The sequence below is a fragment of the Bidens hawaiensis genome, unplaced genomic scaffold (assembly GCF_021521415.1).
Source record: "Bidens hawaiensis isolate Kalapana, Puna unplaced genomic scaffold, B.hawaiensis_p1.1 tig00000670_1, whole genome shotgun sequence".
NCBI lineage: Eukaryota > Viridiplantae > Streptophyta > Magnoliopsida > Asterales > Asteraceae > Bidens > Bidens hawaiensis.
This window is the reverse complement of record NW_027491040.1, coordinates 2,423,071-2,448,414: the sequence shown is the minus strand read 5'-3', so window position 1 is coordinate 2,448,414 and position 25,344 is coordinate 2,423,071. Positions and strand designations below refer to the sequence as shown.

Here is a 25,344-nt window from a genome sequence, read left to right as displayed (position 1 = left end):
TATGTTCGATTCGATAAGTGTTGACTTTTGTTTTTACTTATTTGTATTGTTTTTCGATTGATTAGCGCGCTTTTGGTGAATACTTGAATCGTGTATTTTGAACAACAATTGGGGCTGGAAACCAATTTATTTTTGCAATTAAGCCTAGATATCTATATATTTCACTGTGAATTAGGGCTATTTTTTTCCTCCATGAATTAGACATTTGAGTCGTAACGTTTTGTAGTACTTGAGTTTTGCAAACATGAATCTCTAGAAAGCTTGATTCGGTTCCTTTTGTACGTGCTAACTTCTGATTTTTGTATGCCTTTCGGTTGATTAGCGTGCTTTTGTTGAAATCATGTGATTTGAATGATACAGTTGAGCACATTGTAAGTCGATTTGTTACCGTAAATCTGTAACGGAGACTTGAAATTGATTTATTTCAGTTGATTGATCTTCCATGTTTCAGCTGTGAATTAGGGCTATTTTTTCTCCATGAATTAGGCATTTTAGTCGTCACTCCATGTATCAATTGAATTTTGTGAACATGAAACCCTAGATGGCTCAGTTATATTTGATTGATACGAGCTAACTTCTGAGTTTTTGTATTTGAATTGTTTTCATAGTTTTATTAAAATCATGTACAGTTTGCAATGAAAACAATTCGTTCCACGTTGATTTAGCTTTTGTTTGACCTTCAATGTTCCAGCTCACCATAATCTAACCCGTTCTGCAAACTTTTTGGCAGTTTTGTAGTGAACTTGACTATTTGTTCTGACTTCTGAGAGAGATGTCTGCTGAATCTGGGAAAGTACCAAACCGGACACCCCAACAAACATCTTCATCAAGCAATAACAATCCTAACAATGGTGATGCTGGTGACTTTGAATGCAACATATGCTTTGATTTAGCACAAGACCCGATTGTCACATTATGCGGTCATCTTTTCTGCTGGCCATGTCTTTACAAATGGCTTCACATTCACTCACAATCTCAAGAATGCCCCGTTTGTAAAGCCCTAATCGAGGAACAAAAGCTAGTCCCTTTATACGGACGAGGAAAAAACTCAACTGACCCACGCTCAAAGTCTGTGCCTGGTGTCGAGATCCCACATCGACCGGCGGGTCAAAGGCCTGAAACCGCACCTCCACCTGATAGAAACGCGTTTGGTCAACACGGGTTTGGCTTAATGGGTGGTTTTGGGCCTGCAATGACTGCAAGTTTTGGAAACTTTACTCTCTCGTTTGGTGGTTTGATTCCTTCGTTTTTTAATGTGCAGATGCACACGTTTGCCGGGCCTCAAATGTATGGAAACGGTGGTGCTCCACATGGGTTTTCATACGGGCCCCATCAGGCCCATGGTGTCCATCAACAGAGAGCACATCAGGTCCATGATACAGGTTTTTCTGCAGCCTCGCCACTTTTAATAATTGGGTTTCTATTTCTTTTGGCTTTAATCTGGAGTTGAATTGATTGTTTTGTTATGATTCTGTCAAAGTTGTTTGTAAAGAGACTGGTTAGTTTCGACAGTTATTTGTGTTTTCTAGTTTGCTACTTTGATCCAGTATTTCTCTGTATTTTACTTTATAGCTATAATGAAAGATTTGGTTTGTGTGTAAGTGGTTTTATTGTTGGTTTTTACTATACTATGTTTACTTTAGGGATAACTGTTTTAAGTGATTGATGAGTTTAAAATTGTGCATAATTTTGAATTTGATGTTGATATTGTTTAAGCATGATGTACTCAAAAAGAAACATCCAAGTTTGAATTCCGATTTTTTCTTGTGTAAAAGAGATCATTTCTTAACTTTTAAATAAACATTTATTTAGATAATTTAATATTATTTTTAGGTGAAAGTTCATGTACATTTAATTTAACATGCGAACGTAGGAACCAATATCAATTTAAAAAAAATGAGAACGTAAGAAACAGTATCGACTACAATAGTAATCTACATAAACAATTATTTATAACAAAGAAAAAAACCTAAAAATTACAACAAAAGAATCAAAATCAAGAACAAAATATTAAAGCAAATATTATTAACAGCAAAAAATAACAACAAACACCTATAAAAATAAACCTAATAATAACAGCAAATTGGTTCTTATTGTTTTCATGTTAAAAATAAAATGTATTTTATCATGTTTCATTATTTCTATTATATTAATATTATATATATATATATATATATATATATATGGGAATGATATTTTGAGAACCTTGATGAGTTATAAGAACTTTAAGAACTCAATATGAACCACACATTTAATTAAATGAATATGAAATATGTGACTGAGAATAAATTTAATTAAAAAATTAGACAGGGGAAAAAATAAATATTTTTGAGATTTTACAAAAGTTTAAATGTTAGTTACACATGTATAATAAGTCGATACAGTGTGTAAAAAAATTTTGTAATTTTTTAACGTTACTTACACTTACGTATTACATATGTGTAAATACAAATTCAAAAAAAAAATTTTCACGGTTAGTTTTTTCGAGTTCTTAAAACTCAGAGTGGTTCTCAAAAAAAAAATATATATATATATATATATATATATATATATATATATATATATATATATATATATATATACATGGCGAGGCTCATGAGAGAACTCCATTTTGTGGAGAGAACTAGAAACTTAATAATGAAGTATTTTTAATTTATTTTAAAAAATATGTTTTAAATTTTTTTCTTCCATCCTTATATATTGTTATTCTTCACAACAAAAAAATATAAAAAATATAAAAATAAAAAAAATTAACGTTGTAATGCATATATGCAATACATCGATTTTTTTTATAATGCATATGTACAATAGTTTGCATTTTGATATTTGAAATAGTGTTGAATAACATATATATAGTTGTTTGTATTATATATTTGCAATAGTGTTATATTATATATAAAAATTAAAAAAATCGATACAGTACATATGTGCATTAGTGTTGTATTATATATATGCAATAATGTGTTTTGCATACAATTATTAGTGTCGTATTTGCATATATTCAATAGTGTGTATTAGATAATGTATTTTTGTTGAATTATATGCAATAAAACACTATTTTATATATACAATGCACACTAATGCACATACGCATTGCATCGACGGTTTTTTTTAAGGAACAATATCATCTTATTAGAAGGGGGAAAGAAAAAAATCAAAAAATATTTTTTTACAAATAGTTAAAAATAATTATTTACTAGTTCTCTAGTTCTCTCTTTAAGAGAAGTTCTCTCTAGATCCCACCTATATATATATATATATATTAAAAACCAAATAGTAGATATCTCATAATAAACACTATTTATGAAATAGTATAAAAATAAACCAATTAGTTCTTCACACATTTTCATGGTAGTTAACTAATTTTCAAGTTAACACCTTTCTATCGCAAATATTCATTTTCAAATTTGATTTTAATATCCTTTTTATTTCTATAATTAACTTTTAACATATATTATTTTTCTCTTACAAATTTTAAAATACCATGTTTTCTTAAATTCTGAATATACAGTTAGGACATGCTTATTTTAGTTTACGTTACAGTATGATAATCTATCGTAGTTGGATTCCGCCCCTGGTGGCGTTAGAGTCATAGTGGCTTTACCAATTGTTATCTATTGTTGACTATTTAAATTGGCTGCTAGCACGAGCATTAAAAACCACGTTTTTGTATATTAAATACTTAATTCTAAATAATTTAAAGTCATATAGATAACCTACCCTTATATCCCCTTTTGTGGCTTAGTGGTAGGAAACTTGGGTTCTCCAATGGAGACCCAAGTTCGATCCTGATACGATCATTAATATTATTTATGTTTAATATATTAATTAAGTTTATCTTTTATTTAGTTTTCGTATTCTACTATACTTAGGTTTCCTTATTATTTATCTTTTCCTATTTTTATGTATCTCTTTTTCTATTAATTCTAATCTTTGTTTGAGAAAAAGAATAAGAAAAATAATCAGAAAATTGTTCCAACTCGGTTTCTCTTCTTCTCTTTTATTCTTGGAGTCTAACCCACTCTACGGGTCTATTGGGAGATTGACCATCTCGAATCGGGTCTCTATCAATTTAGTGCTTTCATTCATTGTCCTCATGCCTCCTTCGTCGCGTGAAGACATGATCATGGCCCTGATCGATAAACTCGATCGACTATTGATCCAACAAGAATCAAGCGTCGTCCAATCCAAGTTCCACATTGACTCTCTCACTACCACCATGAACCAAATCACCGCTAACCTTAACGGCGCCCTCGCCAAAGTTTCCAACACCCCTCGCCGATAACCGACACAAAACTAGATCTTCCACCTATAAGCCTAGCATCGAAACAAGAAAAAACATTGTCACCATCATCACCTCTTAGGGCATGTTTGGGATTGAGTTTGAAAAATGCTTATTTGCTTATGTGTTTTTTCAAAAAGCTATTTTGAAAAGCCAGGATTTAGGGCTTTTGAAAAACTGTTTTTTAACCCTTTCAAAAAACTTAAAATAAGAAAGTTTTTGTGATTGCCAAACACATTTAAACTTTTTGCCTTTTTAAAAGCACAAATAAGCCAATAAGCATTTTTCAAACTCAATCCCAAACATGCTCACAGCTTATGATGCCCCTTTAACCCCTAAACGCACATCACTAGCCAAACCCATTGTTTTCATTCCATACATTAGACCCAAGACCACCAGCACGCCGTTACCAATGGCTATGACGTCTTTAGCCCCCCCCCCCTCAAAAAAAAAAAAACAAAACACATGGTCATCACTACCTTCAATTTTTGTCCCATACGCACATTACTCCCTACCCTATATAAGTTCTCAACAAACTTTTAAGATGCTTAGAGAAGGCATCTCTACCAAGGCTTCGTCCAGGTTTATGACAACAATTCCTACATCTAGTTTCTTCGCAAAGCCAAATCATTGTAAAATTATGATCACATATCTTGCGGAGAGATGAGAGCGGCGACCGCCGTGGCGAGCATTTGAAACCGCCCCGCTTGAGGTAGTCAGACTTGAATGGCGACCTCCATGGACAATGCTTTCCGTTCTTGAGGACAATAACCCTTTGAAGGGGCAAATAATTGATATGATCAAAAATATTAATTAAGTTTAATATATTAATGAACTTTATCTTTTATTTAATTTCCTTATTGTGTTATAATTAATTTCCTTATTGTTTATCTTTTCCTATTTTTATGTTTTTCTTTTCTAATAAATTGTAATTGTTTCAATATGAAAAATATAAGAAATTTGTCTCAAGTTTGGTTTCTCTTCTTCTTGGAGCCTAACCCACTATACGAGTTTATTGGGAGATTGACCATCTCGAATTTGTCTTTATCAGATCCCCACTTGGAACATTTTGGTTGGATATTGGAAATGGAGGATTCGAGGTTTTGAACTAGGCATCGCCCATACGAATTCCAAGCCCACTTGGGTTTTAGTCACACCGTGTGTTATGCCAGTGAGTTATGCTCTTGTGGTGGCATAACGAACGTCAAGTGTCAGCCGGCACTATAGTTTCCTGAAGGAACGCCTAAACCAAACTTTGAAGCCAGCGTGAGCCCGGTTAAGACAACATAGTCAGGCCAGAGGATGGCAACGTGACACTCCAAATTGGAGAGTACGGTGGTCTAACAGACAAGAAAGTTGTCGTTCTAAGAAAAAAATAACCTAACCTCATATATACATATATATTTTTGTAGTTGGCTCTTTTGTTATTTGCTATGGGTGTAAATGAGTATAGCCCTGTCTTGTTGATATGCGAGAAAATTTAAAAGTAAAGTAGACTGGTTTATTTTATTAATGAGGAAATATTATAAAAAACAAATATGTTATTTGTTTTTACACATTAAAGTCCATTAATAACTTTTTGCACGTTAAAGTCTTTCTACATGTTAAAATTTGAAAAAAAAAGTGGCATAACTTATAAAAATAGTATAAAACTGATTTTTCTCACTCACGGTTAGCTGGCTACTATAGTAGATTCATCGAAGGTTTCTCCAAGATAACCGCACCATTGACCGGTATGACCCGAAAGTCGGTAGTATTCAGTTGGGGTAGGTTTCAGGAAGAAGCTTTTGAGGAGTTGAAGAAAAGACTCACACATGCTCCAATCCTTACTCTACCCGATGGTGATGAGGATTTGGTTGTTTGTGCAGATGCCTCGCATCAAGGGTTAGGTTGCGTGTTGATGCAACGAGGAAAGGTGATAGCTTACTCGTCTAGACAGTTGAAAGTCCATGAGAGTACTTATCCGACGCATGATTTAGAGTTAGCAGCTGTAGTGCATGCTCTTAAGATATGGAGGCATTATCTGTACGGTACTAAGTGTACCATCTACACAGATCATAAGAGTTTAAAGTACTTCTTCGAGCAAAAAGAATTGAACATGAGACAAAGAAGATGGTTGGAGTTGATAAAGGATTACGACTGCGATATTAAGTACTACCCTGGAAAAGCTAACGTGGTCGCCGATGCACTAAGCCATAAGAATGAGGAAGTCCTTGCAACTGTGAAGTCATACAAATTGATTATGAATTCAAACCTTTTCGAAGAAATCATCAAGGTGCAGTCAGAGGTGCTAGTAGACGAGAAGTTGGTAAAGAAAGAAAGAGTTTACGGCCAACAATACGAGCTAATGGAAAATACTCATGGTGTTAAGACTAGGTTTGACCGCATGTGGATTCCACGCCATGGAGATCTCAGAGGTCGAATCTTAGATGAAGCTCATAAGTCATGATATTCTATTCATCGAGGAGCTACGAAGATGTACCAAGATTTGAAAAGAGACTACTGGTGGCCAGGAATGAAGAATGATGTGGTAGATTACGTCAGTAGGTGCTTAACTTGTTTACAAGTTAAGGCAGAGCATCAGAAGCCTTATGGGAAAATGCAGCCTTTAGAGATACCAGAATGGAAATGGGAACGCATCACCATGGATTTCATAACTAAGCTACCTGGTACATCCAAGCACCATGATACCATCTGGGTGATTGTGGACCGTTTGACCAAGAGTGCTCACTTTCTGCCTATACGAGAGGCTATCTCATCAGAAACGTTAGCAAGCTTGTTCATTAAAGAAGTTGTAACCAAGCATGGAGTACCGTTATCGATCGTGTCTGATAAAGATACACGGTTTACTTCGAGGTTCTGGAAGAAATTCCATGAAGCTATGGGGACGAGGTTGAACATTAGTACGGCATATCATCCCCAAACAGATGGACAGTCTGAAAGGACGATCCAAACCCTTGAGGATATGCTACGTGCTTGTGTTCTAGACTTTGGTGGAAATTGGGATGATCATCTGCATCTGGCAGAGTTCTCTTATAACAACAGTTACCATTCAAGTATTGGTATGCCACCATTCGACATGTTGTATGGGAGACGTTGTAGAACTCCCGTATGTTGGGGAGAGATTGGTCAGAAGGAGATGGGAAGCCTAGAAGTTGTGCAAGAAACCTCTTTGAAGTTCGATCAGATCAAGGCAAGAATGAAAGCTGCTCAAGACAGACAGAAGTCGTATGCTGATAAGCGGCGACGACCGATTGAGTTTAACGTTGGAGACAATGTGATGCTCAAGGTCTCGCCTTGGAAAGGAATCATTCGTTTCAGGAAGAGAGGAAAGTTGAGTCCAAGGTACAATGGACCGTTCAAGATTTTAGATCGAGTAGGTGAAGTGGCTTGCAAGTTAGATTTGCCAGAAGAGTTGGAAGGAATTCATTCAACCTTCCACGTTTCTCATATGAGAAAATGTCTAGCTGATGACACGTCTCACGTGCCATTGATGGACATTGAGGTTGATGAGCAGTTGAACTACATTGAGCAACCGATAGAGATAGTTGACCGCAAAGAGAAGCAACTTCGTCGCAAAGTTATACCTCTAGTGAAAGTGATATGGAAGCATCGCAAGGGATCGGACGCTACATGGGAAGCTAAGGATAAGATGCGCAAGTTTTATCCGAATCTGTTTATGTAATAGTAGGTTTCGAGGACGAAACCTCTTTAAGGAGGGAAGACTTGTAACATCCTACTTTCGGTTATATTAATAAAATAAAGTTCGTTTATTTTATAGCGGGTCGTTATCGGTTTAGTTGAATAGTATACGTGATGGACTTGTGTTGGGTAAATGGATATAGGTTATGGACTTGGGTTATGGAGGAATGAAGGAAAGACCATGGGCTTAAGCCCATGATCAAAAATATATATACCTTTAATCCTCCATTTAATTCATTTACACATATCCCTTACACCATCCAAAACACACACTTAAGATTCTCTCTCTAAACCGATATAAAGAAGGAAACCGAGAACCGACCCGAGGTAATGATAGTATTTTATTGTTTGAGCTTAAATCCGTTAGATATAATCATGAAACGACGAGCCGACACCGTTAAACCGTTTAAGTCACGAGATCCGGGTGGATTCGGGTATAAACCGAACCTATGATGAGCTTAGGAGTCACCCTAGCTCAGATCTGGATTGAACGGGACGGAAAACGGTGAAAAACGAGCTAAAACCCGTTTTTCCGGCAAAATCGCGTTTTTCCGGCGGCTTTCCGGCAATGACGGCACCGGAAAGGCGGCGCCGGAAAGTGGTACGAGGTTAAGGGGGAATGTCAGGGAATGTTCTGACATTCCTGACCTAACCCTAGTTCGCTACAGGAATATAGCAAATTAAAGGTGATTCGTTAGCTAGTTCGTCCATGGGAACATAGCGAACTGATTACAGTTCATGTTCAATTCGTTAAGGGAAAGGGGTGACGAATCACCCTTGATTCTTTATGACCAGTTCGTTAAAGTAGATAACGAATTAGAAGGTCCAATTCGCTACTTGGACTGGTTCGCTACATGGACTTATTCGTTAAGAGTCCAGTTCGTTAAAGGTTCCAATTCGTTACAAGAACCAGTTCGTCATGGTAAGTCAGTTCGTTAAGGATAGATAACGAATTAGAAGTTTAACAGAATGACAGAATGGTCCCTGGACTTAGAAAGGAATGATCTAATTACAAATAAGCCCTTGAACTTTTAAGTAGCATATTATTCAATGATTCAAAATGCTAATGGAAAATGTGTTAAGACAGTTAATGAAAATAAAATTTTTCCAAGCTGACCTGGCAGCTTAACCCCAGCCAGGGGCTCTGCCCCTTGGACCCCGCTAGGGGCTGCCGCCCCTAGATACCCGCTGCCAGGGGCGCTGCCCCCGGACCCCCGTTCGTTGAGGGTAATGATTAAACTAGAAAGGCGATATGTGTAGTGATAGTTTACTGAAACGTATAATTATTATACAGTTAGTCGTGCACAGCTCAAGAAGGGAATAACCGTAAACGGTGAACGCAACCGCATTGAGGTGAGTTTCTAGCCCCACTTCCTTGTTATGTTTTCAGGGCTGTGTGCATACTCGATGTGATAGTTAATACACTTATCTTAAGTGGTAAGTGTATGCCTTGTATGATTTATGTATGATGATTGTTTGACGGCGCGTGAACGATCTTCGGATATTGCATGTACCGTCAGGTGGTAGTTAAGATATGATTGATAAGTATGATGAAAGATAGGATGTATGTATGAATATATGATGTATGCATAATGTATGTATGTTATGATGATGGTACGTGAACGCTCTTCGGAGATTGCACGTATTGTCAAGGAAAGTATGTATGAACAGGTACGGTACAGTTACACGAAACAAAGGGACCAGACCCTAATAATATCTGTGATGTTAGGGACCAGACCCTAATAATATCTGTGACGTTAGGGACCAGACCCTAATAATATCTGTGATGTTAGGGACCAGACCCTTATAATATCTGTGATGTTAGGGACCAGACCCTTATAATATCTGTGAGGTTATAGGGCGAAAGGCTCTTTAAAACGTATGATTATGTATGTAAAGGAAGTATGAAGGTAAGAATGAAAGTATATGCACTTACGTGTGTATGTAAGAAAGTTAAGAGGTTAAGTATGAAATGTAAGAAGGTATTGTATGATTATGCGATTAACTAGAACTCACTCAGCGTAGCTGACTTTTAGTATGCACGCAGGTGAGTAGGATGAGGCAGCTCGCTTGAGGAGACACGTGGCACTGAATAAGGGGCTGGCATCGGAAGACTCAAGACGTTTAAGTTTAATGTTTTGTTTATTTTGAAAGACAAGATGTTGTTTTAAGACAAGAGGTGTTTTGTTATGAAATGTTTTATGAAAGCTTTTATATTCCGCGAATGTTTTAATTAACTCTGATATTTAGAACTGCGTTTATGAGTAAATCCAACATGAAAGTAGGGCTACCGGTAACGGGGCCTTACATGATGTTTGGCTAGCTGAGAATCGGTCATTGATTGTTCGAAAACCTTCACTTGGTGCAAATCTGTCAACATACCGTTATGTTGACAGCCCACACAAGCTATGTTTCACATCAGAAACTCGTCTGTCTATTTGCGATGATTTAAAGGTCACCTTTATGGATTGTCGTTTGCTATATGTTAGTTTAGACTTTTAAACATTAATAATCAATAATTTCAACCATATTTAAGTTTTCGATTTCAAATTAAATAGTTAGTTATCGTTTATTTCTTTATTTATTCAATATGTATATTTTAGAAAATTAGTATTAAATTTATAGTTTCACGTATGGAAGTTTATTGTATTAAATTATTAGATAATTTTAAATTTTAACTAATTTTTTATTTTGAGAGTTACATATAATTTGTAACTAACAATCACTTATAATAGGTGATGTGTGAAAATGTATAATATAAATAAGGAACGAACCACAATTAAGCTTTAAATTTATAAAAACGAAAATCCTATAGAAACCACACAAAACCGGCAAGTGTACCGATCATAAATAGTATAGCATCAAGGAAGTCCGGATGTCGAACCCAAGGATACGTGAAAACGTTTATGATTAAGAAAACTCTAACCTAGACTTACCAAAATATTATTTAAATGATTTTTAATATTTTATTTAACTACTTAACTTAATTAAAAGAAAACTTGTAAACAAAACTCTTTAAGAAAACTTGGATTTAAATTCAATGAATAAAAACGTCTACCTAGGAATGAATCATGTTGATAGAAATAACAAGACAACGGATTGAAAATATTCAAGACACCGGTTATAAAAGATGACACAACCAAAAATCGTTTAAGAAAGTTAAATTACCTCTCAGTCTCTCTAACAATCTCTAACTTATTTTAATTGAATTTAAAGAACAAACCGGACAAACAATTATTAACGTGTTCAAATGACGACTCTCCTCTCGGTCTCCTCGACACACTATCCTAATGGAGACGAATACTACGCAACCAAGAATAGAGGAACAATTTAACACAACCCAAATTAAACCAACTAATTGCACGTAAACACTCAAACTTGACAAGACAAAACCCGCTCTCGCGCGGTCTTAATTCTAACAAGTAAAAGCAACGAGACAATGTTACTTCTTATCACCTCTCGGTCTCAAAGAAGGTGTATTCTAACTGATTTTATATGATTTATTACCCACTTATCCCTACGGTTGATCACCCAGCAAATAAACCCAAAACACCAAGTAAAGGACTTAACAAGCAAACAATTAATCAAAACCGATTCAATTAACGAATGCAAGAGGATTATAAGTAATTACAAATAAAACACAGCCATCACACACAATTTAATTCATGGTTTAGTTAAACTTTACATCAATAATTTAAGTCTTGAACATTAACAATCCATTAAACAAGTTAAAACCATTCAACAATCATCTATCCTAGGTAGAACAAACTAGTTTAGCTACTCATCACTTTTGGACAGCCATGCACAATCAAAGTAAACATCATAAACCTCATCATAAATATTATAAATCTCATTCAATTGCAAAACTCAATCAATAACAAGTCTAACAATCAAACAATTGCAAAACAATTCAATTAAAAAGACCAAATCAATAGAGTTAGGGTTTTGAAAGATAAACAAAGTTTAGAGATGTATACTAAAGGTTTATGGCTGAGATTTGTGAGTGTTTGATGACCCTAGCTGCTGCCCAATATCACCTTTCTTCTTCCTCAGCCGTCCAAGACCCTTAGCCGCCTCCTTTCTTCCTTTTTTCTCTTCTTTTCTTCCTGCCGGTAGCGATCGCAAGGCTGTTTGGGATTAGGGTTTTGATTATTTCGGGTATATGGCTGAAGTTATGGCTGATTACATCTGATATTAACTTAATATAATATATTATAAGGCTTTTAATTAGTGGGCTTGGACCGGGCCTTGCTTAAACTTTAAAACTTTGACCAAAAAGGCCCCTAAACTCTTCCAAATTGCCTCTTTTTTCCACTAAACTTCACAACCTACAAGTAAAAATTTCAACTTTGTAAAATCAATCATAAACAAACCAAAAAGACTTAATAATTAAACTATAAACAATTAAAACATGATAAAAATGCTACGGAAAGTCAATGTGTTTTACAACACATCAAACATCCCCACACTTAAACCTTTTTCGTCCCTGACAAAGTCTAATGCAGTTGGATCAGAATCGGAAAATCAAAGTCAAATCAAACATATGGGTTATATTTTAAAGCTCAGAAAAACGCAAAAACCGCGATCATCGATATTGTTGTCCACCTAAACCCATGCCTTAATCTTTACCGGGACAAATAAGATCCGACAATATTACTCAGTGGTTTACACAATTAAGACCCGCTTATTTTCTGCTTTTACCGGACCAGACCACCCCAACTTGACTTAAACCTCAAAGTTAGCAGAATTAAAACTTTGATGCTCCATATTTATGAATAGTTAAGATGATCAAGGGTATTGTTTATCCACCTAAGCTTAAGCATCAAAGTCTACCAAGCAGCCATTAGATATGATTAAGGTTCAATTATTTATAGCCAGTGCTCCCCACAACATGACATACCCCCGTTATCAAGCAATACCCCAAATCCATAACCATAGGTGAGTATGCAAAATTTTATCTGTAGGGCTTACATGTGGCGTGTCCCTTGTGGTCCGTTTCTTAATGGTAATGAGACGCGAGCAAGGGGACCCCACATGACTAACAGCGTGGATGATCAAGTCTGTAGTGTATTTGTACTTTCGTACTTTTAGATAATGTTTATAGACTTATACGGGTTTTGCTCTTTGGCTTTATTTTAAATATCCACAACCCCACTTAGGAATTGTGAATACCCAGCTAAATATATTGCATACAGACCCATGGTCTCCGGACCCGAAGCATCCCATCAATACAGGATTTAAGGTTATAAAACCATACGCCGATGAGGTGTAAAACACTAAACTATCATTTTTAAGATTTATATCACAGGCTACATGGCATACTCTAACGTTAAACCTACCCAAGCATCATATGATAACGTATTCAGATTTTTAAAACTCATGATATTTCAAATTTTTCATACCAAAATTTGAGGCTTGAGTATGGCCCGACCTTTCATTGCTTATTTTCCACGGACAAAACGCTTTACCCACAAAAGATTTCCGTCTAACCGTTTTATCAAATTTGCCCTTTCATTTTCAAGGCTGAGCCTACCGACACATCCCAAGTTAAGTGCGTTTTCTTTAATTTATCTCATATTATTAGTGTAGGTTCCCAGCCGGATCTACACGGAATATCTCGTTCTACGTAGGTGCGGAATCCCTACGTAAGACGTTACGAGCGTAGAAGACGATACACGTTAACACGATCAAACACACGTTACAATAAACAAAGACACGTTGTATTGCAACTTGAAACAAGTGATTCACTGATCACCGATTACACAACTCGTAAACTCGTTAACTCTAATTCTCTACAACTCAGCCGTAACCTAAACACTTATAAAGCACGACAACTTCGCCTAACATGTTTAGGCGAAGTTGTCCCTAACTTCGCTTATTCCACAAGTTCGCCTATATAAGCGAACTTGTGAGCTAACTTCGCTTAATACAAAATACAAATGCAACTAACTCGATTACAGACACTAGACACTGAACTACTAACATCATGTACCAACAGACTCCCCCTCGGCAGTAGCTTCATATCTCTATCTTCAAGCACGTGTCTTGTAATCTTCAACAATCTTGTATCTTTCATCTTCAAGCATGAACTCCTTCTCGTACACAAACCGAAACAACTCTTTGATATTTCTTCGCTTCTTCTTTCCAAGCAGGATATAAAATATTTTCTTCTCGTTCAGCACCTGCAGATCAGCTTGAGACAAATTCACCAAGTGCATTGGATCATACACTCTCAGCAGCTCTTGTTCATCTTCATTCTCCATTACTGCTTCAGCTGTTTCACAATCAACATACCACCACTTTAGATCCTTGAGCACATCCTTGGGCATTTGTTTCATCGGTACTTCTTTTAAACACCGGATCGGCTTATACTTCATGATCATCCAAGGCTTGCCATCTGCTCTCATTCCTCTATCTTTGTCTTCAATAAGTTTTCCTTTCTGTGGTTTCAACAGCTCGAACTTTTTCTCCTTTATACTTTCCTTCCAAACAATCTTCCCAATGACCCTAGCCATGTTATCATCACTCCTGTTTATCAACCCCAATCTGGCTAAGTCCTTCACTTCACACTCAGGCAACGTATTCAACGATCTCAACAGTCTCTTGAAGTACTGAACCCCATCATACCTTTTAATCACAAAGAGCCTCAACTGCTCATCATATAACCAGCACATAATCCCCTTTTCGATTCAGCATAACCCCTGATGTTGTAACTTTTCTTGAACATAGTAGGGACCGCCGGTTTCTTCGTTTTTACGAACCACTGAGCGTAGCCTTCTTTCCATATTGGCTGCTCTTCCCATTCCGTCTCATCGCTTCCCATATCTTGACTCATATCTGCCTTATCAACTTCCGGAATCTCATGCTCAACATTCTCCTCTACAATCTCTCCCTCTTCAATCTCATTATCAATAACAATCTCTGCCCCAATCTTCTCTATCTCTTCAACCTGTAACACATCGTCATCACCTACAATATCATCATCCACCATCTCAGCATCCACGACCACCACATCATCACCCGAACCGCCAATTGCACTCGTTGACTCCCCCTGAGATGTGGAAGTCCCAAGAGCTTGTTCAGTTCTTGGCAACTCTCCACCTGCACCTTTCGATGCATTGGGATCATCGTCTCGATCATTACGCTTCTTCGTCCTCAGCTCATCACCCTTACAGCTCGTCTCCCCCTGAGATGCCAAGACCTGTTTCAAAGCATCAATTATTTTTCCATGTTCGATCAGCAGGGACGACTGTATCTGATTCTCTGCAACGAGGTGCTGAATAGCATGGGTCGGGATAAGATTTACCCTTGATTGTTCTGCCACGACCCTTTCAAGCGCTGCTATTCGTTCCGAGTCGGATAAGGTTGCATCTAAATCAAACCTCAGATGTGATATATCTTGAGTGTACTGAGGAGGGATTTCCAATGTAACCGGGACCTCAGAAGTAGGCGTAAACGTAACCGCAGGTGGTATTGTAACTGACAACCCTGCAGTAGCTACAACTGTCGACTCAATAAATCTTGCCACGACCTCCGTTGGAGTAAGAGTTGGAGGTGGCAAAGATACAATCTCCGGAGTCGAGAGTTGGAATGTAGTAGGTGGTAGGCCGAATGAGGATGAGGTAGCCACCACGGGAACGTCCGTGGCGATTGGCCTTGTAACTGGTACCGATGTCGGAACCATGGTCATACCGGACAGTGCGGGTGGAGTGAAACGAACCACTCTTGAGCTCTCTCCAGCTCCCGAACCTGCACCTGTCCTCTCCCTTCTTGATCTACGGACCAACTGATGTACTTCTTCCTCAAAATCTGACTCACTGTCATCATCGGCTCTCTTCCTCTTCCCATGAATCCGTTCTTGTGTTACCAAAATTCGTCTCGCTTCAGCCACATCATCATCTGACGAATCTGAATCAGCCACTGTCGTAGCTGCCCTAGCCACATTCACACTAGAAACCCGGGCTACCGAGACCTGTACATTTTCTTCAGGATCAACACGCTCCATATCAAAAAATCCTTGACCGCCAAACGATTCATCAAGGTCTACATTTTCCTCCGGTGACACAACAGGAGCAGCAGGTATAGCTTGTTGTACCTCAGGTGGTTGAGGATCCCGAAACTCGTCTCCACGAGCTGGAACATACTCTGGGTTGATCAAGTACCCGAATAATGGAGTATGTCGAGGACGGAGCTCAGGTTTGCTTCTTGCACTCGATGATCTACACTGAGCGAAGATCCTTTTACTTACACTTTCCACGTATCTAATTGGGCGGCGCTGAGGTAACGTGGGAGCAACATGATTCAAGATCATTTGTAGGAATCTTGGATACATAAGAAATCTCTCACGCGCCACCGCTCTTCTCTGTCGATCTATCTCGTAAAATACCATCTGACTAAAGCTGTAACGCTTATTGTAAGTCAGTGCAGTCATCGCCGACTGCATAGTCGCACCCATCCCGTCTGTACCAGCCTTTCTCCCCGACATACACACGATCATCACGTGCATGAGAAAGCGCCACTGGTCTAGCAAGAACCCCTTGCGTCTCTGAGTATCCCCCAAAGGACCAGAATATCCCATCCTCAGAAACGCACCATCTCGGAATGGAGCTACAAAGTCTGTAGGATCGTCTCGCGTTTCATCCCCAAACTGTAAAGCCACCCTGATCTGTTCAGACGAGAACTGAACTATCTGATTGTTAACCGTTGCACGCATAACCGGGGGCTCGACTCGACAGTCATATTCCACTGTCTGCCAGAAATCTTCAATGTTTGGCAAAGATATAGGCAGTGTTGTGGTAATAGCGTGGAATATACGCGAGCGAAGTAGAAATGTGATGATCTCGCGGAAATCATCAACACCACTCGCATCCGGGTCCAATGTGATGTACATGTTATGCCCCGGGAAAAACTGTCGGTTGTTGTCTCCACCTTCATCACCACCTGCACCACCTGCTCCAGCAACAGCTGCCATTTCTGCAACAAACAGTCTAAGTTAGAGAATCGTCAAGGCAAATCACAAGTTCGCCTGTTACCATGAGCGAAGTTATGATTTATTCTGTATAGGCGAAGTTTGAGGTGGGGCGAAGTTGGGAACAACTTCGCCTCAACTTGAACTTCGCGTAATAAATGTTAAATAAAAAGGGAAAGGCGAAGTTAATGATAACTTCGCCTAACCACAACTTCGCCTCATATACTGTTACATAATTAATTATCAGGCGAAGTTAAACCTTAGGCAAAGTTAAGGATAACTTCGCCTAAACTGTAAGTTCGCCTGAATATGAATCGGGAACAGTTAGACGTTCAATACGAAGTGATTTCGGTCAATTTGGAGATTGCGGATCTCGTAAAACATGTTTTTAAGACGATCTAGACGATCAAGTTAATTACGACCACGTAATAACAGGTTTGAAAATCGGGTGTTGAGGTTTCGAATAAAGGGGGTCGCGAATCGGGTCGAAACGACCTTTGATTAACATTAATGACATAGATTATAAGATACATCGACCCTACACACCTTCAATTCTGATTAGAAACTGAGGATAATAAGACAGATTGATTCGAAAGATAAGTTCGCTTAGGGTTCTGATAATAAGTTCGCTGGTTGTTTTGAAAAATAATAATTCGTATGACCAAAAAATATCTTTATATAGGGTCAAGATTATACAGGCGAAGTTATGGATAACTTCGCCTATTGCAGGCGAAGTTATGGATAACTTCGCCGGTATTAAACTTTACAAAACAAACCCCTATAATTTGAACAATTTGCAATTAAGTTTTAAAACATCCTTTAAAGCGTTAAATGATACGATCACGACTAAGTAACCAGGTATTAAATCATACAACTACATAAGTAGAAAAAATTTTAAAAATAAAGTACACGGGATCAAATTTCAGTCTCGACAGGGACTACCATGTTTTAGAAAAGATTCGAACAGGAATCATACTAATTAAGTGACTGTCACATAGATCCATGTTCAGCTGTATTATGACATATAAGAACCAGGTTGTAAGCAGGTAAATAACTTAAAATGGTTTTCATCGCTTCTCTGATACGGGTTAGGTTCAATTAAGCTCAAAACTTAAATGGGCAACACCTCAGAGATTGTGATGTCTCCTATCTATTCTCAAAGCGTATTTGGCTTTCCCCAAGTCACCCCGAGTTGACCTCGACCCGTAGTGTCTGATTAAATAGTAAATACTCTTCGATCTTTAGACTCTTCTTCCCGTTCTCTTTCTTACATCTTGATTGAGAAGTATTAACATTATGAACTCTAGAATGTCTCAATAACAAACATTTTTTTTTAAGTATTTACACAACTTCAGAGTAAACTACTGCAAGTCCCGAATCTGGATCACTGCAGTTTCTTGACACGTTATCTTCACGGGAATCAGAACACTCACGGGCTCGTGTATGACTGGGTAATCGCTTTTCTGCCTATCATTCGGAAAGATATATATGGAGACATGCACAACTCTTAAGGAGTTTCCATGTAAAATCGAGTAGATTTAGTTAGTATCACTTCTACTTTTACGCACCATAAAAAGCTACCATGACATACAATGACTGTTCTAAAGCCTTTTAGGCCTAATAACTTCACTAGTTAAGCACACAGAATCAGTATATCTATCACTTTCCAAGGTTGGATCAATTTTCTGTTAAACATAGTAAAGGAACTTCTTACGAAGTAGTAGACTTGAAAAATAATTTCATCTCCCACAAAAAATTTTTAACTTCTATAACCCCGATCAAGTCGAAGTCTTCAGGTAAACGGCTATCCTGAAGATCCAATGGATCAGCTGGACCGACCACATACAAGTATGTGTCCCTCTAACTAAGTATGAACGACTAATTTTCAGCGAAAGAATTAAAAACACATCATAAACCGCCCCGGTCACTTTCAGTCATCTGGTTAATGGCTATCCTTATATTCTACAAGTAGAAATGAGGACCAAACATATCCGAAGATATGTCCTTCAAATTGAGGCAACCGAAATAATTCTAAGCGACAAAGACGATTTTTTTTTTTTTTAAAACAAAGACAAAAAAACACGGTTACTCGGGATTGATCATCCCATTCAGCTCAACAAGGTTTTGAAAACGAGTTTTGTCAAACGCTTTAGTAAAACAAGTCAGCGAAATTATCTAACGTATCAACCTTTTCGAGCACAATCAATTTCTTCTCAGCACAATCCCGTATAAAATGATGACGGATGTCAATGTGTTTAGTTTTGCTATGCTTTACGGGATTGTTAGTTACTGAGATAGCAGCAGTGTTATCTATGCAAATAGGAGTATGAGTGAAATTCAGACCATAATCGCGCAATTTCTGTTGTATCCAAAGAACCTGGGAGCAGCAGTTCGATGCTGCCATGTATTCTGCTTCACAGGTAGAAATGGCGACTGAGGTCTGCTTCATGCACTGCCATGACACTAATCTGCCTCCAAGAAACTGACATTCACCTGTTGTTGACTTCCGATTCTGATCGCATCCTCCATAATCAGAATCTGTGTAGGCGACTAACTCCAAGTCTCCTTCTTTCGTGTACCACAACCCTAGCTTAGGCTTGCCTTTGAGATATCGCAATATCCTCTTCACACCCTTCATGTGAGATTCCTTTGGGTTTGCCTGAAAGCGAGCACAAAGACAAACTGCAAACATAATATCAGGTCTCGAAGCAGTTAAGTACATTAAAGAACCTATGATTGCCCGATATTGGGTGGGGTCCACGTCTGCATCGCTATCTGAATCAGCACCCAATTTATGGTTGACGCAAACTGGAGTATCAAATGGAGTGCTGTCCTCCATCTTGAAGCGTTTGAGAACGTCATGGACATACTTAGTCTGATGAATGAACATCCCATCTTTCTTCTGATCAACCTGCAGTCCTAAAAAGAAAGTTAGTTCACCCATAGCACTCATTTCAAACCTCTTTTTCATGACGGCTTCAAATTCCTGACACATGGCGACTTTTGATGCAGCAAAGATGATGTCGTCCACGTAGACTTGCACCAGAAGAAAGTCGCTTCCTTTTCTCTTATAGAACAGTGTGCTATCGATCTTTCCCCTTTCAAATTCATTCTCAAGCAAGTAATCGGATAAAGTTGAGTACCAGGCACGAGGGGCCTGATGTAGCCCATAAAGCGCTTTACTTAGCTTGTACACGTGGTCAGGAAAGTCTGGGTCAGGAAAACCCGGAGGTTGCTCAACGTACACAACCTCATCGACTTTACCGTTAAGAAACGCACTCTTCACATCTAACTGGAACACCTTCATCTCCTTGTGTGCAGCAAATGCCAAAAACAGTCGAATCGCTTCCAATCTCGCCACAGGAGCAAACACTTCATTGTAGTCGATCCCCTCTTGCTGATTAAAACCCTTTACAACCAGCCTCGCCTTGTTCCTGATAATTATCCCTTTTTCATCTCTCTTGCATTTGAAAACCCATTTTGTGCCAATCGCATGCACATTTTTCGGTTTTGCAACCAAATTCCATACCTCCATCTTCTTGAACTGGGCTAACTCTTCTTGCATGGCTTCAACCCACGAGCTGTCCTTGAGAGCCATTTGATAGTTCTTTGGTTCAATCTGGCTGATGAAGCCGGTGTACAAGCATTCGTTAATGATGCCTGTATCTTTAATGCTTGTGTAAACACAGGTGTGCTCATTCAAGCTTTGTCTTGTTTGTACACCGTCGGACAGATCACCTATCATGTTCTCCAAAGGGTGATTTTTGTGAACTCTCGTAGTCGGAACCGAACTGACTTGCAGATTGTCTTCCAGGTTCGAAAGTAGCTCATCAATGGGTGATTGTTGTTGAGAGTGAAACGGATTGAAGAATTCCTCTTCTGTAGAGGCAGCAGGGGTATCAACAGCATTTGACGAGGAAGGCTGACATTCATCGTACTGCGGTCGTTGCACATAATTGTCTTCCTCATCATAAAGCATCTTCGTAGCAATTCTCTCATCAACTTCTGCACAATCCAAGTAAGGCATGTTAAAAGATTTAAAAAGCCTATCATAGTCGAAAGCCCCAGCGGGTCCCGTGCTTGGTTTTGGTGATTTGTAACTTGTGATATCAGTGTTACACACCACCTCAACCTTGCTGGTCGATGTATTAAAGACTCGTCTGTTGAGAGTCCCAACAACATATCCGACTAAAATACCTTCGTCGGCTATTTCACCAAATTTTGAGTTCGTCTTTAATATCGAACACGGGGACCCGAATGGTTCGAGATCACTCAAGTTAGGCTTTCTCCCATGCATAAGTTCATAACATGTTTTATTCAATCTTTTAACAGTTAACACTCTATTAAGGATATACAGGCTGTTGCAACAGCTTCAGCCCAGAACACCACAGGAAGTTTCGAATCAGCCAGCATGGTTCTGGCTACTACAATTAACGTTCTGTTCTTCCTCTCATCCACCCCATTTTGTTGCGAAGTATACGGGGCGCTGTACTGGTGGTCTATCCCTTTCTGTAAGCAGAAGATCTCCATCTGATAGTTTTTAAACTCTGTCCCATTGTCACTCCTGATGTATTTAACCTTTTTCCCCATAATATTCTCAACCTTGGTAATCAAATTTATTACCATCTGAACTGTTTCATCCTTTGTCTTCAGGAAATATACCCAAGAATATCGAGAGAAATCATCAGTGATCACCAAACAGTATGATGTTCCACCTAGGCTTTTTACATTCACGGGACCGAAGAGATCCATGTGAAGTAGGTCTAGGGTACTGACTATTGAATTAACCTTCTTGGTGTGATGGGATTTCTTGTGTTGCTTTCCCTTTTTGCACGATAAGCATTGGTCTTCAAAGTTGAAATTTTTCAAGGGAACACCCAGCACCAGCCCATTCTTGACAATGTAGTTCATTTTCCGAAGATGAATATGCCCCATTCTTCGATGCCATAACTCGGACTCCGATTCAGTTGCTTTTGACAGAAGACACGATTCTTCTGTTGCCATCTCAGTCGACCTCATGTCCATAACATACGTATTCTTTTCCCTTGGAGCCTTCATGACTATCCAATCCTCTGGTATCTTGAAACCAGGATACAGTACGATCGCTTCATTCTTGGTAAAGTGCACAGTGTAATCTTTGTCACAGATCTGCGATACACTCAGCAGATTATGCTTCATTTCTTCAACGAAATTCACTTTCTCTAACGTCATTTTACCATTAGTCACCGTCCCAATTCCAGTAATCCTTCCACCACTCTCTCCAGCAAAACTCACTCTTCCTCCCTGAACAGGTTTCCATTCGTGTAACAAATTCTTGTTACCCGTCATGTGCCGGGAACAGCCGCTATCCACAACCCATAGATTATTTGCAGCCCTGTTCAACTGTTCCTGCACGATTAAAGCAGAGGATTAAAATCTGGGGACCCAAGACCTATTGGTCTTGGGTCGATACATCCCGTACTTTGGCTGTCCAAAGTTAGTATTACTATGATTTCTGTAAGTCCTAAAAGGATACCTTCTTGTAGATTGACAATGAGGCCATCCAAACCTTCATGAATTAAATGAATTATTACTAATGGTTTGGTTGTTAAAAGGGAAAAACTGAGATCGATTTCTTTAAAACCTGGATTAGTCCAATGTCTGAACTTTGATGAGTTTTCATTTTTACCATTATAGTGATTACTGTTAGCTCTGTTCTCAGTTTTCGAAGGCCTCATACCTCTGAATCTCTGCTTCAGAGGGCAATCAGCAATCAGGTGTCCTATTTTATTGCATCTGAAACAACTCCTGTGTTCAACTTTCGTCTCAATAGTTGTTTTAGATGTTGAGGCTGCATTACTGCCCGTTTGTCTAACATATGGTGGGACATACGGGTTTAGTGGAGAATTCTTTCAGTTGGTTTATGTTTCTCTCCACGTTTTGGTACACTGCCTCATCTTTTGTCTCACTCGACTCGGATGACTTCTCCGAATTTGATGAGACAGGACTAGGAACAGAAATCTTAACATTAGAAACAGGCTTACTCGTTTCGCCTTTACTAACTTCTGGATCTTTAATCGTAACCTTAACCGGAACTGTCTGGCCAATTTCAACATCAACGGATTTCTGATTACTAGGATCATAAGTATAGTTATGATTATAAGGTGGTGGAACTTCATTATATCCAATTCCTACCCTTTTAACTGGGGAACGTTGATCACTTACAAGGTGATCAAGTATAGCAGAGGAATTTCTAAATTGCTCAAGCTTTCTGTTAAGTTCCACCACTTTCACCTGGTGATCAGCTATCTGTTTATCCCTTTCAGCTATTAGTTTGGTTTTCTCTTCTAACACTTCATAGCTAAGATCAATTACTTGTATTTTTTCAGCTAGACTGGCTTTAAGACTTCTGATATCTTTCTCACTAGCTTTTATTTTTACCTTGTAACTATTTTCTCTAGCTTTAGTGTAATGATGATCTTCTTTTAATGTTTTAAATTGAGCATCTAAACTAACAAACTGATCAGTTATTGTTTTCAATTGTTCAGACAGATTTTCACATTTCTTACAAGGGAGTTTAGTACTTACCTCGGAGAGCTGATCTGTCACTTCTGCCAGGTAAGCTTGATTTTCTCCAGTTAGTTTCTCACTTCCTGCAGTTTCGATGTTCGCCAAATTGGCCTGTTCGAACACTTCCTCAACATGCAGATTCCAATTGTATTCCCCGTTCTGTCTGGATATCATCGCCCTATTCTCACTACTTCCACCACTCTGTTGTGTAGACCTGTTCTGACTACGTTCAACTCTGTCATTTGTGCATTCTTTGGCAAAGTGGCCATTCTGTTGACAGTTGTAACACCGAACCTTTGACTTATCAAAACCTGGTCTTTCACCAACAAACTTTCTACCAGTTTTCTTCATAAACCTTTTAACCCTTCTCACAATCATCGCCATCTGCCACTGCAGATCCATCTCTTCCAGATCATCAGCATCGATCTGATCATAGTCTTCGTCTAAAGTTGCAGGATCAACAATCTTGCCTTTAATGTAATTTTCATACGAAGCAATGAAAGATGCATAGAGAGCAAACTGCTGTTCAGCAGATTTAACACTCTTGGGCATCTGAGAGTAGTTGTTCGGAACACTTGAAGAGAAACTACCCTTGGTTGCTTGAGGTTTAGAAGCATTTGTACCACCAGCTACAAAACACACATCACCATTCATGTTGAGAGATACATGACCTTCATGTGTTGAGTTAGCGCCTGAGTCTCCCTTTGAGTAGTAAGCAGATGATTCAGACTTCGAACTTGAACTTGAGTTAACCTTTGCACCATACATTCCCGGATCCTGAACCTGATCAGTTGGTGTCTCTTTTCGAACCATGTTAAGTTCAAAAGTTCGTAGTTTGTTGACTGCTGTTTCCAAGTCATAGTCGGCAAACTCTTTATCTTCTCTCATCAAGACAGTGTACATCTCCCATTTCGGTGGGAGAGCATCAAGGAGTTTTTCCACGATCTCCTCTTCTTTGTAAGCAATGGAATAATTGCTGAGTTCGGTCATCAGGTGATAATATTTTGTGATGATATCATCAAGTGATTCATTCTTCAAATACTTGAACACCGAGAATTGGGTTTTGAGTAGTTTAATCTTGGATGCACGAATCCCCACATTACCTTCAAATCGGTTTTCAAGTGCTTCCCAAAGCTCTCTGGCGGTTTTATACTTCCTGAAGGTGTGAAGAATCTCTTGTGGAAGAGCCATTGTTATCGCTGCATGAGCTTTGCTTTTAGCCTCATACATTTTCTTTTCTTCCTCTTCCATCTTGTTGTATTTCTTAATCTGTTCACGACCCTCATACAGAGCAGTTGGTGGAATGTATCCATTTTGAATGCACACCCACATCTTAGCATCTTGGTATTTAACATACTGCTCAAACCGATCCTTCCAAGCCACGAAATCGGTACCCTTTAGCATCTTCGGTGCCTTAGTAGCTGAACCCGCTTCCACTTCCATCTTCACCAGTTCCGTAATATTTATTGAAGTCATCTTTTACGAAACGAAAACACAAAGAAACCCGAAAAATAAAAATTTTATCCTTAACAGTACTGTAGGCGAAGTTGTGGATAACTTCGCTTAAGTCTTAACTTCGCTTGAATTCTTAACTTCGCTCTCCTTTTTAAATTCGCCTGATTTGGCGAAGTTGTGAGGTAGGCGAAGTTGTGGATAACTTCGCTTGAGATAAGCGAACTTGTGAGGTAGGCGAAGTTGTGGATAACTTCGCTTAACCTTATATCGTCGCCTAAACCCTACAAACAGTAGCGGCAACTTCGCCTGATGAACACGATGATTTTGCAGGTTTGATTTCTGGGTTTTGCGAGGTATGCGAAGGTGTAATGGGTTGTTTTTGATGGTG

The 25,344-nt window shown here is 38.5% G+C and overlaps 1 protein-coding gene across 1 annotated transcript; it reads left to right on the top strand.

Moving 5' to 3' along the window:
• Nucleotides 1–725: 725 nt before the first annotated feature.
• Nucleotides 726–1,601, top strand: LOC143530813 (uncharacterized). Its single transcript, XM_077026247.1, has one exon. The coding sequence runs from the start codon at nucleotides 773–775 to the stop codon at nucleotides 1,448–1,450; it is 678 nt and encodes a 225-aa protein (XP_076882362.1). The 5' UTR covers nucleotides 726–772; the 3' UTR covers nucleotides 1,451–1,601.
• Nucleotides 1,602–25,344: the final 23,743 nt, after the last annotated feature.